This window comes from Chelonoidis abingdonii, chromosome 3 (assembly GCF_003597395.2).
Source record: "Chelonoidis abingdonii isolate Lonesome George chromosome 3, CheloAbing_2.0, whole genome shotgun sequence".
NCBI lineage: Eukaryota > Metazoa > Chordata > Testudines > Testudinidae > Chelonoidis > Chelonoidis abingdonii.
This window is the reverse complement of record NC_133771.1, coordinates 165,131,289-165,147,873: the sequence shown is the minus strand read 5'-3', so window position 1 is coordinate 165,147,873 and position 16,585 is coordinate 165,131,289. Positions and strand designations below refer to the sequence as shown.

The 16,585-nt window shown below is 42.9% G+C and overlaps 1 protein-coding gene across 1 annotated transcript; it reads left to right on the top strand.

Annotated features, from left to right (window-relative positions):
• Window positions 1–231: 231 nt before the first annotated feature.
• Window positions 232–16,220, top strand: SRP9 (signal recognition particle 9). Its single transcript, XM_032778769.2, has 3 exons — window positions 232–378; window positions 11,664–11,732; window positions 15,704–16,220. The coding sequence occupies exons 1-3, from the start codon at window positions 307–309 to the stop codon at window positions 15,821–15,823; spliced, it is 261 nt and encodes an 86-aa protein (XP_032634660.1). The 5' UTR covers window positions 232–306; the 3' UTR covers window positions 15,824–16,220.
• Window positions 16,221–16,585: the final 365 nt, after the last annotated feature.

Below are 16,585 nucleotides of genomic sequence, written 5' to 3'. Positions count from 1 at the left end.
AGGAGGCTGCTGGCCGTGTAGTTCTGGTCCGCACGCCTGCAAGTGGCGCTGTACACGTAGAGCAGTTAGAGGCTCAACTCTCCGCAAACGCGGATAGACCCTCCCAGTTCCCCACTTCCGCATCATGGGGCGGGGAACCTCTCATAATGCGCTTTTGCGACTCTGCCAGCTGTTCTTCCACCCATTGGAGAGGCCGATACAGCGCTTCACCCCCCCTCCAGCGCCATCTTTGTGCGTGTGCGCTAGGGAGGGAGTGCTGAGCTGTAAGAGTGACTGGTGAGCCGGCTCGGAGGAACTGTTCCCGCCATGCCACATTACCAGACCTGGGAGGAGTTCACCCGTGCCGCCGAAAAGCTCTACCTCGCCGATCCCATGAAGGTGCGGAGGGCGGGCGCAGAGCGCCTAGGGGTGGTCCCGGTCCCTTGTAGAGACCGGCGGGTGCGGGCGAGGCCCCTGCTTTGCGGGTCCGGGACGAGCGAGCGAGCTCCCCTGGAAGTGGCCGGAGACTGGGCTGACTGGGAGCCCAGCGATTCCGGAAACATCGTTCGGGTGACCGCGCGGGGCGCCTCCCCCAACCAGCCGCTTGCTGCGTTCCCGAGCAGAGCCGAGCCCGGGGTCTTCCAACAGAATTGTCTGCCGCTGGGAAGAGCCTGAGTCGCCTCAGGTGGCGTGGCAGGAACAGGCCACCCGCGGGGTAGCCTGGCACCCGTGTAGTGGCGTGGCAGGAATAGGCCACCCGCGGGGTAGCCTGGCACCCGTGTAGTGGCGTGGCAGGAATAGGCCACTCGCGGGGTAGCCTGGCACCCGTGTAGTGTCCATGAGACGTGAATCTGCCCGGGACGCTGATATGCCGGGAAGCCATCGATGCAGTCTGCTCTTTGCGCTTCATACTGGTTATTCTGGTCTGTCTTATTCCTCTAAACGCACAAACTCTTAAAGCCCTAGGTCTGGTGTGTCGGCCTCCCTCCCACTCTGAGGGGAGGCGAGATTGGTTCTTCCGATTTTGGAGTCGCCAGTCTTGTTTCTGTTGAGCGCACAGTACTTCATAACCATGACTCGCTCTTATCTCACTATCTGGAAGGTTTTTTTGTTTCATAATAGTCTTAATGCGCTTGTCTTAGTTTTACTCAGTTACTTCTAGTTATACTACCTTAGACTTAAGACTGGTAAGGGCGAAATTATTTGCACTTCCAAATACTTTTGAATGGTTATCATGAACCCCTGTACACCTATATCCTTTAATGGGGCTGTTCCTAGGCAGACCTCATCGACTTCAGTGGGGCTTCATGTCGGCCCAATGGGCTGCTTTTATGGAGGCTATGGGCATTAATGATCACTCTGTCAAGCAGTATATATTTAGCTCTTAGTCTTTCAGTATTGTGACATATATCCTAATAGAGAACTTTATTTTATAGCAAAATCTAATTTTGTAACAAACTGCTAAATGAAATGGTAAAGAATTATTTATTAACTAAAACTTACTTTAATAAACACTTGTATTGTAGCAACACATTTAATCCATCTGATGTCAAAATGGGTCACACAGCATGCTTGGCCCTCTTAAATGTTGTCATATTTGATGTTTTGGTAACTGGTCTGACAGCTGTATTTGAATATAGCATGTTCAGGGTCAGTGACACCCTACTTATGCGTTAAAGCTTTAAATACAGAACGTATGTATTGTTTCTTTTGTTAGAAGCTTGGGTGAATTTCAATATGGCCGCTCCATCTTTTGGCCCGTTTGTTCCTTGATAGTAATGCCGAGCATGCCATTATTGTGTGCAGTATAACTCAAGTTATGTAACTTCTTCAGGAAAATGAAGCGACTTCAGGAAAGATTACTAAACTCAACAGTTTCCTAGTCAACACTTGCTGTTAGAATAGTGTTGGTCTCCCACAAGTAATTATTGGAATAATTCTTTCTAGTGATATATTGCTCACTCAGCCTTGAGCAGGATTGGGAATCTTTTTCTAATTCTTGAAAAAAGAAATTAATGTTGAGGTCTGATATCTCTGTATATCTGCTTTTTTGTATTTGAAATCTGGCATTAATACTTCAAAAAGGAAATGATTATATTAAATTTCTTGCTATTGCCTTCTAGGAATAGGATGTTTTTATTTTCTTGAGATAAGGGTGATATTGCAATACAGTAGCAAAGTTTTTTTTTATATAGCTGCTGTTGTATAGGCACCTCCTGTGCAATACTATAAACAGTTCAATAGCTCCATTTTCCATTGAAGTTTTCCATTTCATTTTTACATTGGATTTGATGTAATGCAGCCAATCTATAGTTGTCTGTCACATGACAATGACACTGCACCAGCATCAAATGGAGTTTTGAATAGGTGATTGTAGAGCAGAGTGGAATCTATGTACTGTTACTACTGTTTGTTTATAAGGAAAGTGTTTCTCCATTTGGGTTACATGGAAATCTTAGTGGGAATGTCCACCTACAGTGACACTATAACTGACAAAATGCAGCATTAACCGTTTTAACATTGACTGTGTCAAAGTTAGACTCAGGACTCAGTTTGTCAGACCACTCTGTTTTATTAGCACAGCGCTCTGCTAATAACATCCAGATAATGTGAGCACCATGCAAGACACAAACTATCTTATTTATACAGATAAAAGAGCAGGAATTAGACAAAGGAACAAAGAAAGCAAAACAGTAAAATTTACCTGGGGCACAGCATGCATATTCCTACTTCCTTACTAACTCTTATCGATCTAAGGCTAATACTTCACCAATTGCCGTTAAACGGTGCCATTGTTCTATGTTAATGTCTATTCCTGACACCTGGATTGCAGCATTCCAACAATTTTGCTTAAAGGTACAGACAGCATTTCTTTAATCCTTTCTATTTTCACAATATAATTCATTCTATTTTCACAACTGACTGACAATGTCAGTCTGACCAGAGTTTTGCTGGTGACTGTTACATTTTATCTAGTGTGCCCCAAGAAGGGAGGCAGAGCTTGCAGTGCTGTTTCTGCCATTGCCCTTGTGCTTGCTAATTTAGAGCTTGGAAAAATTTACTTGAAACCTGTTAGCCAGAGTGAACAGTACATATGCTGCCTTGCTCCTGTGGCTGTGGCCTCCAAAGCCACAAACCCTGATGTGTATATTACAGCTTGTTAAATACATGTTCCAAATTTAAATTTGCAACTGCCCTTGTTTTTGTCATACTTTGACATGATTCCAAGCTTTTTTCCTTGTTGTTCCTTTGTTTGTTTTTGCTCCTCCCGATCTTTTCCTATATTGTGTTTTCCCTTCCCCATATTTTCTCCTTTCTTCTGTCACATCTTACTCTTTCCTTGTGTATACATGCACCACAGTACTCTTCCACTCATCCAAACAATACATTTGTCCCTATCCCTAAACACCTGGATTGTAATTTTGCTGGACACCAATCTGGAGGACTAAAGCCTAGCTATACCCTGGTGACAGTGGGGTCAAGGAGGAAAAGGGCTACTGTCCAGGGACATTGCTCAAGTGAAACTAAATTCCAGCACTTCTCCCACCCACCCCCACCCTCGCCCAGCAAGAATTCAAGAAATCTACCACATCCCCCTCTCTGGCCAAACCTGTTTGGGTTGCTGGAAAGGAGCATTCTTATGAGGACTTTTCCTGTGCACTCCCATCCCCTCCAGAGCTGTCACCCACTTTCACAGTGAAAAAGGTCTATGCCAATCTACCCCTTCCTCAATCTCTTTGCTTATGTAGTGGAGGCGTTATCTCTATCTTACCTGCTTCCTCAGTTTTTTTAGATCCCAGGGCAGATCAGACCACTACTTTGCTTCTTGTCAAGTATCTGCTTGACTACTCTCCCGAATCTGCTTCTGCTCTGCTTTGCTGAGCCATAGCAGTATGAAATTGACCTGATACTTGTCAGGCCACGTCTACACTACGGGATAATATCGAATTAGCTAAAATCAGTTTCTTAAAACTGATATTATAAAGTCAAGTGTGCGCATCCACACTAGGCACGTTAATTCAATGGTGTGCATCCATGGTCCAAGGCTAGCGTCGATTTCTGGAGCAGTGCACTGTGGGTAGCCGTTCCGTAGCTATCCCATAGTTCCATCAGTCTCCCCCGCCCCTTGGAATTCTGGGTTGAGAGCCCAGTGCCTGATGGGGCAGAAATCATTATCGCGGGTGTTCTGGGTACAGCCACACCCTCCCTTTGTGAAAGCAGCAGACAACCGTTTCGTGCCTTTTTCCCGGGTGAGCTGAGCAAACGCCATAGCACAGCAAGCATGGACCCTGCTGAGATCAGTAACGCTATCGTGAACGTGTCAACAACCTCGCGCACTCTATGCTGAACCAATGAACTGCAAAGGCAGGAGGAGAGGAGGAGCAGCTACGGCCAGCGGCGCGACGAGAGTGATGAGGACATGGACGACTGAATTCTCCCTAACCGCGGGCCCCTGCGTTTTGGAGCTACTGCTGGTAATGGGGCAGGTTCTACCCATTGAACGCCGATTTTGGGCGGCGGGAAACAAGCACAGACTGGTGGGACCGCATAGTTTTGCAGGTGTGGGACGATGCCCAGGGGCTGCAAAAACTTTCGCATGCGTAAGAGCACTTCTTTGAACTTTGTGAAATGCTTTCCCCTGCCTTGAAACGCCATAATACTAAGATGAGAGCAGCCCTCACAGTGGGAAAGCGGTGGCAATAGCCCTCTGGAAGCTTGCAACGCCAGACACTGCCGGTCAGTCGGGAATCAATTTGGAGTGGGAAAATCTACTGTGGGGCTGCTGTGATGCAAGTAGCCAAAGCATCGTTAAGCTGCTGCTACGAAAGGTTGTGACTCTTGGAAACTGCAGGTGATAGTGGATGGCTTTTGCTGCAATGGGTTCCCTAACTGTGGGGGGGCATAGATGGAACCCATATCCCTATCTTGGCCCAGAGCGCCAGGGCACAGTACGTAAACCGCAAGGGGTACTTTTCAATGGTGCTGCAAGCACTGGTGGATCACAAGGACGTTTCACCAACATCCACGTGGGATGGCCAGGAAGGGTTCATGACGCTCGTGTCTTCAGAAGCACTATCCTGTTTTAAACGGCTGCAGCAAGGGACTTACTCCAGACCAGAAAATAACCGTTGGGAATGTTCAATGCCTATCGTTTTGGGAGACCAGCCTATCCGCTTGAATGCCAGGCTCATGAAGCCATACACAGACAGCCTGGACAGTGGTCAGGAGCTGTTCAACTACAGGCTGAGCAAGTGCAGGATGGTGTAGAAGTGCATTTGGCCGTTTAAAAGGCGCTGGCGCAATTACTGACTCGCTCAGACCTCAGCCAACCAATGTCCGTTTGTTATTGCTGCTTGCTGTGTGCTCCACAATCGCTGTGAGAGTAAGGGGGAGACATTATGGCTGGTGGGAGGCTGAGGCAAATCACTGCCGCTGAGTAGAGCAGCCAGAGACCAGGGCGATTAGAAGAGCACACCAGGAGGCGGTGCACATCAGAGAAGCCTTGAAAATGAGTTTCAGCATGGGGCCAGGGTACGGTGTGACTGCTGTGTTTGTTTCCCTTGAGGAACCTCCCCCCTTGATTGACTCATTCCTGTAAGCAACCCACCCTTCCCCTTTACTTACAGCTTGCTGAAGGAAATAAAGTCAGTATTGTTAAAAATCATGTATTCTTTCTTAAGTCATTCCTGTAAGCAGCCCACCTCCCTTTTGATGTATTTAATAAAAGTAATTATAAAAAGAGGCAGAGCATTATCAAGGTATCCCTGCCTGCTGTGCTTTGGGAGAGGGATAGGAGGGAAGGAAAAGGCCATTAAGCTCATTTCAACGTAATGACAGCCTTTGCTTGGACTGTCCGGGGGGTGGAGTGGGCGTGCAGAAAGCTCCCCCACGCGTTCTTACACGTCTGGATGAGGGAGATATGGAACGTGGGGAGCTTTGAGGGTGGTTGAACATGGGCTGCAGTGGCACTTTGTAAGCCCGCTGCTCTCCTGAAGATCCACCATGCGTGTGGAGGATATCAGTTTGAGCACGCTGCAGCGTAGCATCCCACTACCGCTGATCTTCCTGCCTACACCTCCAACTCGAGCGTCTCTCCTATCTCCCGTTCACTGGCATCTTTCCTGCACTTTGCTAGCACATCCTTCCACTCATTCTGATGAGCTCTGTCATTGCGTGTTACTTCCATGATTTCTGAGAACATTTCATCTCGTGTTCTCTCCTCCTCCGCCTTATCTGAGCTAAGCCTTCGGGATGGCGTAGGAGGCCGGACAACTGTGCAGCTGCATGGGGGAGGGAAACAGGGAGAGAAGTATGTAAAAAGATACATTTACAGAACAAATGCTTGCACCTTTCACAGTGAATAACACTATCCACCTTACATAGCACATGTGATTTCACTCAAGGTCGCATTTGCATCGTTTAATATTGAGTGCCTGGTGGCTCTGGTGTTGCAGATCTCACAGACACAGGTCCAGGCATCCAAATAAGCTTCCATGCGGCCGTGGTAAGGCTTTCTGTTTGACTTCTCAGCGTTCATATACACAGTGACTATGATGCCTTCTTCCTGTTAAGAGGACTAGCAAACCCCCTTTTTCCCTCCTTCCCCACAGCATGGCTCTATCATGTAAGATCACTGGTAATGATCGTGGCTGGTACCTGGGAGGATTCCTGCTCGCAAACCGCTGAGAAATCAGCGCTATCATTCCTCCCCTCCCCGCTTTGCTACGAGCAAGGAAGGATTAAGCAGCTGCCCAGTAGGAAAATCACCATGTCTCGCCCCTAATTAAAGTCCTGAATTTCAACCAGGTTAACAATGAATGATATAACTCTTCTGAGAATACCACCGCAAGGATGCAGAACGTATGTTTCTGGAATGCCAGCGGTCACCTGGGCCATACGCGGCTGTGCTTTGTGAGCTATGATTCGAATTCCATGCTACATGCATGCGTGGAAAGTGTCATACAATGGGGACCAAATAAGGCTGCCTTGCCAGAAATGTTCTGCAAAAGCTTTTGAGTACCTCCAAGAGCGATTCATAGATATTTACAAAGGTACACTCACCAGAGGGTCGCTTCACATGGCTTCACTGTCTGGGCTTGTGGCTTGGGAGGGCTGGGACGGTAATTCTGGGGTCACAAAAAGCTCCTGGCTGTTGGGGCTAACGGAGTGCTGTGTGCTCTCAGCAAGCTCTTCTCCTCTTCCTCTCATCTTCTCCCTCCGCAGAATCCTCAGCCACGGTTGATATTACAACCCCGACCTCTGATCCAGGCCAGGGGTGGGGTACTGGTTGCGCAGCCCCTAAAATTGCATGCAGCTCCAGCAATAGGCGTAGCATGTTTTCGGCCTGACCCAGACCTTCTGTTTGCTTCTCTGGTTTCTGGTATGCCTGTCTGAGCGCCTTAATTTTATTCTGCACTGAGTCCCTGCTGTGGCCTTTTCCCGTCATAGACTTTGAAATTCTTTCAAATATTTTTCATTTCGTCTTTTTCGAACGAGTTCTGTTAGCACTGAATCTCTCCCCATACAGCGATCAGATCCAGTACCTCTTGTGTGGTCCAGGCTGGTGCTCTTTTCGATTCTCAGGAGACTGCATTGTTACTGTGCTGATCAGAGCTCCACGCTGGCCAAACAGGAAATGAATTCAAAAGTTCGCGGGCTTTTTCTGTTTACCTGGCCAGTGCCTCAGAGTTCTGATTGCTGTCCCAGAGCGGTCAGTGGTGCACTGTGGATACCTCCCGGAGGCCAATAACGTCGATTTCCGTGCACACTAACACTATTCGAAGTAGCAATATCGATTTTAGCGCTACCCTCGTCAGGGAGGAGTACAGAAATCGATTTAAAGAGCCCTGTATATCGATATAAAGGGTGTTATAGTGTGGACGGGTACAGCGTTAAAATCGATTAACTCTTTAAATCGATTTAACGCGTAGTGTAGACCAGGTCTCAGTTTAACTATTCTGAATAGGAATTGCAAAAGTGCTCAGCTTTAGCTTTCCCAAGGCAGCAGAGTGAAACTAGGAGCAACACGAGGGGTATTGGAAACTATTTTCTGCAGACATAGGAAAATAGCATTGCATTGTCTTGCATTTAGTTATAATTTGAAAGGTTATCTAGAACTATAAGAATTAGAAATATAATTTTTAAATGAAAGGTTAGAGTCTGTGGAAATTGATGGCACTTGTTATGATGAGTGGATTTTTCAAGGTCTGTGCAAGAGGTCAGCAACCTTCCAGAAGTGGTGTGCCGAGTCTTCATTTATTCACTCTGATTTAAGGTTTCGCATGCCAGTAATAAATTTAACATTTTTAGAAGGTCTCTTTATAAGTCTATATAATATAATAACTAAACTATTATTGTATGTAAAGTAAATAAGGTTTTAAAAATGTTTAAGAAGCTTCATTTAAAATTAAATTAAAATGCAGAGCCCCCAGACTGGTGGCCAGGACCTGGGCAGTGTGACTACCGCTGAAAATGAGTTTGCATGCTGCCTTCGGCATGTGTGCCATAGGTTGCCTGCCCCTGGTCTATGTTAATGTTCTTTGGAGGTGGTTCAATGGCAGGGAGAAAAAGAAAGGAGTTAAAAAAAAAAAAAAAAAATCTTTAATGTATCAGTTACCAATTAGTATAAAACATACAGTAAACAGGCATTTAAGATTTGATTTGGCAGATGCTGAAAGTGGTTTGTGGGAAACATTTCTAAAGTTATTATAGTGACCTATGTATGCAAAGAGATGCACAACACATTTAAATAAGCTGCCATTTGCTTACTTGGCAGTGTGGCTGTGTTGTTAAATAGGAATTCAGTCTGATGGAGAATATGTTTGAGGGTTGGCTGGGATTAAATATTTTTGTCTTGTGGGTATACTAAGGCCCGCATAGCTCCAGTTTATTAGATTCCTTCTCTTGAAAAGAAAAGGCTAGTAATGGCTAGGTTCCATTATATGCAAATATCATCTTGCTTAATATTGCATACTGGGTTAAACCTGTTTAAAGGATATCTTCATAAACAAGAAACTAATTGCAATGGGTACTTGGATTATACCCTTATTTTCCAAAATTTCTTCAAGAATATCTTGTGCCAGAACAAATCATGACCCAGTTTTTAAAAGTATTTACAAAACTAACTGGACACCTACCGGCCATAGGCAGATGTAGAAGCTCATGGTGGAGAAGAGCCAGTGAGGTCCTAGTAAAAATCTGTTTATACTAGTACTTGTGAAGGAGAGGGTGCTGGGGTTCATCTGAGATGCTTTTCCTGAACTTTGCTCAGGATTCTTTCTGTGTCTGACTAGTAAGTGTCTGTCTGAAAAGTTTATTTGCAACTACCTTCCTACCCAACCAGCTGTCCTTTTGGCTTCTGGAAAGAAGCAGTTATCTTCTCCCATATATCCCAGAACCACCTGACTTCTGCAAGGATGAGGAGTTTTCACTGCTTTGCTATGTGGGGTGTCCTCCTTTGGCTGTTCTAATAATCTCTGCTATTCTACCCCTCCATCATCTCATCTAAGTAATCACATGGGACACATCACTGTAGTATCGGAGTGCCTCAAAAGTATTTAGAAATTAAAAATAGGAACGTAGCTGTCATAGTTGAGGGAGAGGCAGCCTCTTGAGTAACTAAGGCCAGTCCTCCGAGGAGGAACTAATACGACAGGGACCTTGAACTGCTTTTTGTATTTAATGGGGTGCCATTGCAAAGAGTGAAGCACTAGGGTTGCATGTTAATAATGACCAGATTGCTGTGTCCTGTACCATTTGGAACCGTTTCAAGGTGTATGTGGCTTCATTTCTAGAAATGAGTTGAAATCAAACTTGGAGGTCACTAGTGCATGGATCAGCATGGCCAGTTCTGCATTCAATAGGATGGAGTTCAGTCTTCTGGCCAGATGTAGATGGAAGTGAACTTCTTTTGTCAAAATGATGTTGGGGTATTGAATACACTGAGGAATCCAAAAGGATCCAAGGCTGCAGACAGACTTAATCAGAGGGCATATACCCTCAATAGCTGGAGATATCATAGAGAAAGCAATTTCTTCAAAGTCTTCCATCTTTTCCAAGAAGCAGCAGGGTGAAATTGAGACTTTTTTTTCTGGTTTCATTGCTGTCTATAGGGTTCTGATTTTTAGCAGATTTGAAAAGGATAGCCTTATCAGTTTCTGCTTGGGAAAACTATTAACAGCAGAGGCATTGGAATAATCTGCCGACACACTCTCAAACTTAAATAACATCATTGGTTGGTATTTGGAAGGATTTCTTTACCACTGTGGCTAAAACCTTTTTAATATTACAGTTTAGATACTGTAGAAATGAATAGCATAATGCTGAGCTGACCCCTTCCACATTTACGACAGCCAGTACCAAAAGTGAATTTTTCAAGTCATTCCAATGTGAAAATAACTCTGAAAAGTTGAATGAAACATTTTAAGTTAAGCGTAGATTTCTTTAGTATATGTCCCCGCTAACATGGCAGTGGAGAGAAAAGGGATGTCTCAATTCTATAGGAGACCAATTAAAACTGTTGTTTCCCCTTTATGAAGGCCTTCTTGTTCCCTGAAGATATCAAAGTGTATTGCAGATGCCATGGATTATGTGGGTTGCAACAAGGACCATTTGATCTTAAAACTGGTGTAGAAAGTAGTTGACTGTACCAGTCTCTTATTACGCTACCTATCTAGTCGTCTTGACCTCAGGCCACTTGGAGACCTCAGCGTGGGGAGCCTGGCAGCTTTCCTTGTATGTTAGTGACAATGCATGAGATAAATCCTGACTTAAGGTAAAAAAAATTCTTCTTAAGCATGCGATGATCTTAGCATTTCTGGTCCCTTTTCTGAGCTAGTTCCATAATCTCCATTCAACAAACCAACTGGGTAATTCTCAGTTGTAATTAATCCTCCCCCATCCTACGTATATCTCGTGGGGGGGGGGCAGATGTCTGCACAGCAAAAAAACAAACAAACAAACCCCTGTGGCTAGCCTGTGCCAGCCGACTTGGGCTGTGGTGCTGTTGTGTAGGCTTCTGGGCTTGGGCTGGAGCCTGGGCTGTAGGCTCCTGCGGGATGGGACTGTCCCATAGCCCAGAAGTCTACACAGCAATAAAACAGCCTGAGCTGGCTGGCACAGACTAGCCACGGATTTTGCTTTGCTGTGTAGATGTATCCTTGGTATCAAAACTGTAACAATTGTTTTCCCTCATGGCCTCTCTTATAGCAGACCCAACGCAATCCCTGATCCAGTGTTGGACATCTGAGGAGTGGTGATGTACAGAAAAAATTATTTCCCCCCAATCTGATTTGGATATAACCATGCTGATATTCTAATAATAGAACCTCAGTTACGAACACCAAAGTTATGAACTAACCCCTCAACCATGCAAATAAAAAGCAAGTACAGTACTGTTAAATGTAATCTACTAAAAAAAAAAGAAGGGGGAAGCAGCATGTGAGCAAACCCCACTTTTTGCTGAAATGAAAACTTTCCTGAGCATTGAGGAATCAAACAGTAAACATTTTGGTAATGTGTGGGTGCTAAGTGAAATGGATCATGAATTGACATGCAGTTTCCTTGACCAAAGTGAATGAAATGTAAAATAACACTTTTAAATATTAAGTTGGTCTATGGTAGAAAATCTTTGTGTGATGTGAAAACCTTGTCTATCAGTAATTCCTAAAATTTTCTCATTTCAGGTGCGTGTGGTTCTTAAATACCGACACTGTGATGGGAATCTGTGTATCAAAGTAACAGATGATGTAGTTGTAAGTAAAGAATGTTGACTGTGGAGCTTGATTCTGCAAGCTTGCATTTTAAGACAGGCTATCATTTAATTTGATTGAGAGTAAAAATTGCTATTGAGAACTTTATATACAGATGGTTCTGTAAGCTGTCTAACTTTCTCAAACCACCAAGCTTCTTGTACTTGGAGTGTGTGTTTTGAGAGCCTCTGATGCTAGCTTGGTACCCCATTCTGCACCCATTGAGTCTGAGACAAAGATCCTAATGATTTCAGGGGACATCGGATTGGGCCCTTATTTAACTTTAAGAGTACTTACTGGGTTTCTTTTGAGGGATATAACTGAAAATGCTGCTATTCTTATTTTGCTTGTATAAGTCTTGCAGTTAAATCTAACGCCTTTCTTTGTTTTTCTCATTACCACACAAACTAAAGAACCACTACCAGATTGAGGGGAAATGAATACGGTTAGGTCTATATCAGAAAAGGTTTGCTGGTATAGTTGTTCTGGCAAACCCTCCTAGTGTAGAGACCGCTTAAACCACCATAAAAGGGCTTTTGGCAGTAAACTTACACTGGTTTTGTGTAAAATAAGCTCTACTGGCAAAAGCGCTTTTATGGTGGTATAACTCCATCTGCACTAGGACTTTTGCCAGCATAGAAATGTTACCCACTCCCAAAAAAAGACCCACACTCCTTCCAGATGTTGGCAAAAATTTCTAGTGTCGAACTGTCCTGAAAGTCTAAAACTTTTTAAAATATTGTACACATTTGTTTGGCATAAAATGTAAATAAGATAGACTTTCAGAGGAGTATGTTTTATAACACCATCAAGAAACCTCACAGAAGTGAGGAAAAGACAAACTTCAAACAGCAAACAAACACAAAATTCTAGACATGGAGCCTCTCACCCAACACCCCCCCAACCCTACCCCCAGAGGCTTGGAGAAATTATCCAGGTATCTGGCTACTCCACTTTTCACAGGGATCTCTATGAATGCAGTATTACCAACTCTCATAATTTTATCGTGACTCTTGTGATTTTTGGGTGTTTTAACTTGTCTGAAAACATGATGAAAAGCTGCCAACTCACAAAATTTCCCTTATTCAAAGTGGCCCCATCTCCTGTTACTGACAATGGGGCTGAAGCTGGCAAGATAAATGTTAGGGAAATGGCAGCCCATCTGCATGTGGAAAAGCTGCTGTTAATAAAGTTGGCTGCCACTTCCCACTGTTTTCAGTTAAACTACATCTGTGCCTACAGCTAAAATGGCTGTCACTCTGGTTTAGGGGCTAGACAGGACACAGGGATTGAGGAGCAGCAGACACACTAAAAGGTGGATGGAAAGAATGAGGGGCAGTAGGAGCTGGACTCAAGAGTTGCAGGGGATATTACGGAGGTCTGGAACAATGGGAGGCAGAGGAGAAGTTTGGGGGTAGGAATTGTTGTCCAGTCTCAGGCTGTTCTCTAAGGAGGGGCCAATAGTTCTTTCAAATTTAAGCCTACTTCTGTTGTCCAAGTGTCCTGTATAACCCCAATATATCACTGAATTCAAAAGTTGATGTTAGAATCTGCATCTTTTATGACCATACCATATGACCAGCTATATGTTCAGTGGCATCTCTTGGGAGTATTTCTCTCACATTTTTGTAACCTTTCCTCCTCTGAATTAGAATACAGCAGGGTTTTTTAAAAGGCTTTAGTATTTAGTGTCTCGTTTAGCTGACTTCTGTCCAAACACACTGGAGAGATGCTTAGGAAAGGGCGAGTTGTATGAGCAAGAGGAAAGAGCAACACACAGAACAATAAAGAAGGGAGAACAGGACATGTGTAACAGTTCAATAGTACATATTGCTAGTAGTTTGCCTTTTAAGATCCTGTTTCTTCAGGGATGAGGCAAACTCTTCCCAGATTCTTCCTAGAAGAGCTGGTCTGCGTCAGAGTCCAGACTGTGGAGGAGAAATAGTCAGGCATCTGTGGATGGCTAATTACAATACAAGGGATGGGCTCTGAAGACCAGAGGGATGTTGAATTAGAGGCATTGTTAATTGAAAAGACAGATTTTGTAAGATTTCTCCTAACAAGTAGGAAACTTGAGCTAAGTGGAATCCCGAGCTTACATGTAGTTTAAAACAGCCTCTTTTTACTTTCTTCTGCTTGTAACCAAGTCAGTGTAGTTAACTTTACTGACAAAGGCAAGTTTTACTGCTGTTGGCTCTGCAGAGGCAGTATACCTGTGGAAAGACTGAACTAGGTTCTGTACAGCATGCCTCAGTTTAAAGAAGTTTTAATGTGAACTTAATGCGGGTAAAGCTGCTGTATTGACAGCCCTGGAGACTGACGCTTTCTATTTTTATTCCTTTGCTAAATCAATCTGGACAGCTGGGTTGTTGCTGTATTCATGCTATACAGGCAGAGGGAACTAATCATTCTTGACAGAAATGTTGGCTGTATTCCAAGTCACCTGCTGTTTCAGCTGGTATCCTCAAATCCATGAGCTGCCTCTTAGGCAAAAAAAAAGCATTTGTGGCCTCCAGCTGCTGTAAATTTAAAATTCCAGTTTGCCATGTATCAGTACTGGTGCCTAGTGTGTAATCATGATCAGACAGTGGCATCCTACTTCTGTCCTTAATTTGCAATGGGGAGGAAAAACCTCACATGAAGAGAACTTCTCCTTATATTAATCAACAAGGTGGTTCTTTGATTCTTTAAGACTTATCAGGAGGTATTTCCCTATAGAGTATAGAGACAATGCACTAACTCCAAAAACAACAAATCTTGACTTTTATTCACTTCTAAGCAATGCTTAATCTAGCACTGCTAGTGACAAAATAAGTATATCCCTAAAAGTATGAAGATCTAATCTGGGGAAACCCAAGGAAAGAATAATTTCAGGTTCAGAAAATCTGCTTTGGTGATTACAGAACACAAAAGGGAAGAGTCTATTTCATATGTTACCACAATAACTTCTTCCATCACAGGGCAGCTTTTGGCTTGCTGCTGAGATTTTTTTATTTTATTTTATTGAGGATTCCTCTCATGAAAAGAGACCTTAGCCTTTGCAGGAGAATTTAGGCAAAAGAAAATCCACATAAACCCCCTTTAGTTTTAAAATACACCAATTCTCTGTATCAAACCTCAGTCTTTTGTATCCTGCTTAAATTTTTCATTTAACAGTTAGACTGTAGTTCAAGAGGTTTTGTGCTAATCAGTTGGTCTGTGGTTCTTTGTACAAGATCTTGACAGCACAGTAGTGCTTGTATAATCATAAGACAAGTTAGACTGAGGGAAGAAAGCTTGTTACGCTTTCTGACCGCTAGAATAGTCACACTTCAAATAGAATGTAAACCTCTATAGCACATTGCTAAAGGGAAAAGACAAAACTATTTATTAATCTGAGTTTTGAGTGGATGTAAACTATAACTGTTTAACGTTATCCAGAATGTTACACATGGTGCTCTAAGGAATGTCAATACTAAAAAGATGTTTAGTAGGTATATATTAACTTATTCCAGATTTGTTTTTTTTAATGTTACGCAGATTATAACTTTAGAATACAATGCACTGTATTCAATGCTAGCCTTATGGCACCCAAGATTTTGCAAGTTACAGTGAGGCTTTATAACAGTGGAGTTCTATGTGCAAACTGTATGCTCGGTAACTTTCCAAACAGAAAGCAGTCCCTGGCATTAAGAGTTTGCAGTGTTAACACAGACATATTATATGGGGGACCCAAAGGAAGATAATTTTTTTATATTATATATAAAATCAAAGTAAATTGTTGTAATAAGAGTTGGAAGTTTAAGGGTAGTTTATGTTGCCTCTTCAAGTTTGGAACACAATACAGATGGCACTGATCAGAGTCCTTGAAGTCTTTCACTTTATAGTGTAAGCTTTCTGGTGTCAGAAATATGTGAAATTAATATTGAAACTATAAATCACAGATTTAAATAGCTTGAAATAAAACCTGACATTCAGTAACTTTCTTTTGACAGTGTCTGCTATATAGAACAGACCAGGCTCAAGATGTAAAGAAGATTGAGAAATTCCACAGTCAGCTAATGCGACTCATGGTGGCTAAGGAATCTCGCAGTGCTGCCATGGAAACGGACTGAATTGCTGAAAATAAAATGAAAGCTCCAGTCATCTTTCATGGGAAGAAAATACCACTTGGATTTGAGCAAACATTGGGACAGGAGATGTTTTATGTAACGAAGTGGACTATGAAAAGTCTGAAGCATTTTTTGCCCTGCCCTAGACGCCACTTCAGATAACTAGGAAAATAAATGCTTTCAGTTGAAAGCCTCTATTTATTTTTGAAAATTAAGCAAGAAAAATATATCCTCCATGGAAAACATTCTTACAAGTCTTGCTTAACATACTTTAACCTGTAAATATTTTATTTTGTAAATCTACAGTACTCTAATTTTGAAAGTGAAAGGAGAAAAGTGTATCCCTCTGGAAAGTGAGAGCATGTCTTCATGTAGATTAAATTGATCTTATTTGCATTCATATACCTGTGCTGGTGTATTTTCACAAATGAGAAAATATATATTTATCTGACCAACTAATACTATAACACTGTAAAACTGGGATCTACTAACCCTATACGTCTAATGACATGTTATAACAGAATTTAGAAATAGAACAGACATCTTCTAAATTAAAATTGCCAAAAATTATGTATAATACTGTGCAACTAGCAAGTTATTCTGTAAAAGGTTTCTTCTAGCTTTTAATATTATGGCCACAAGCTGTGTAACACTTCTAAAAGCCTGTGCATAATAGTTCCACAGAACACATTCTAGATTGCTTGTTCAAATACAAAGTTGTCATTAATCAGGTTATCACCATCTGAAAACTTTTCAGTAGCCTAT

Coding starts and splice junctions, on each gene's coding strand:
- SRP9 (XM_032778769.2), top strand. CDS start 307: ATGCCACATTACCAGACCTGGGAGGAGTTCACCCGTGCCGCCGAAAAG. Junction 379..11,663: donor ACCTCGCCGATCCCATGAAG/GTGCGGAGGGCG, acceptor TTCTCATTTCAG/GTGCGTGTGGTTCTTAAATA. Junction 11,733..15,703: donor AAGTAACAGATGATGTAGTT/GTAAGTAAAGAA, acceptor TTCTTTTGACAG/TGTCTGCTATATAGAACAGA.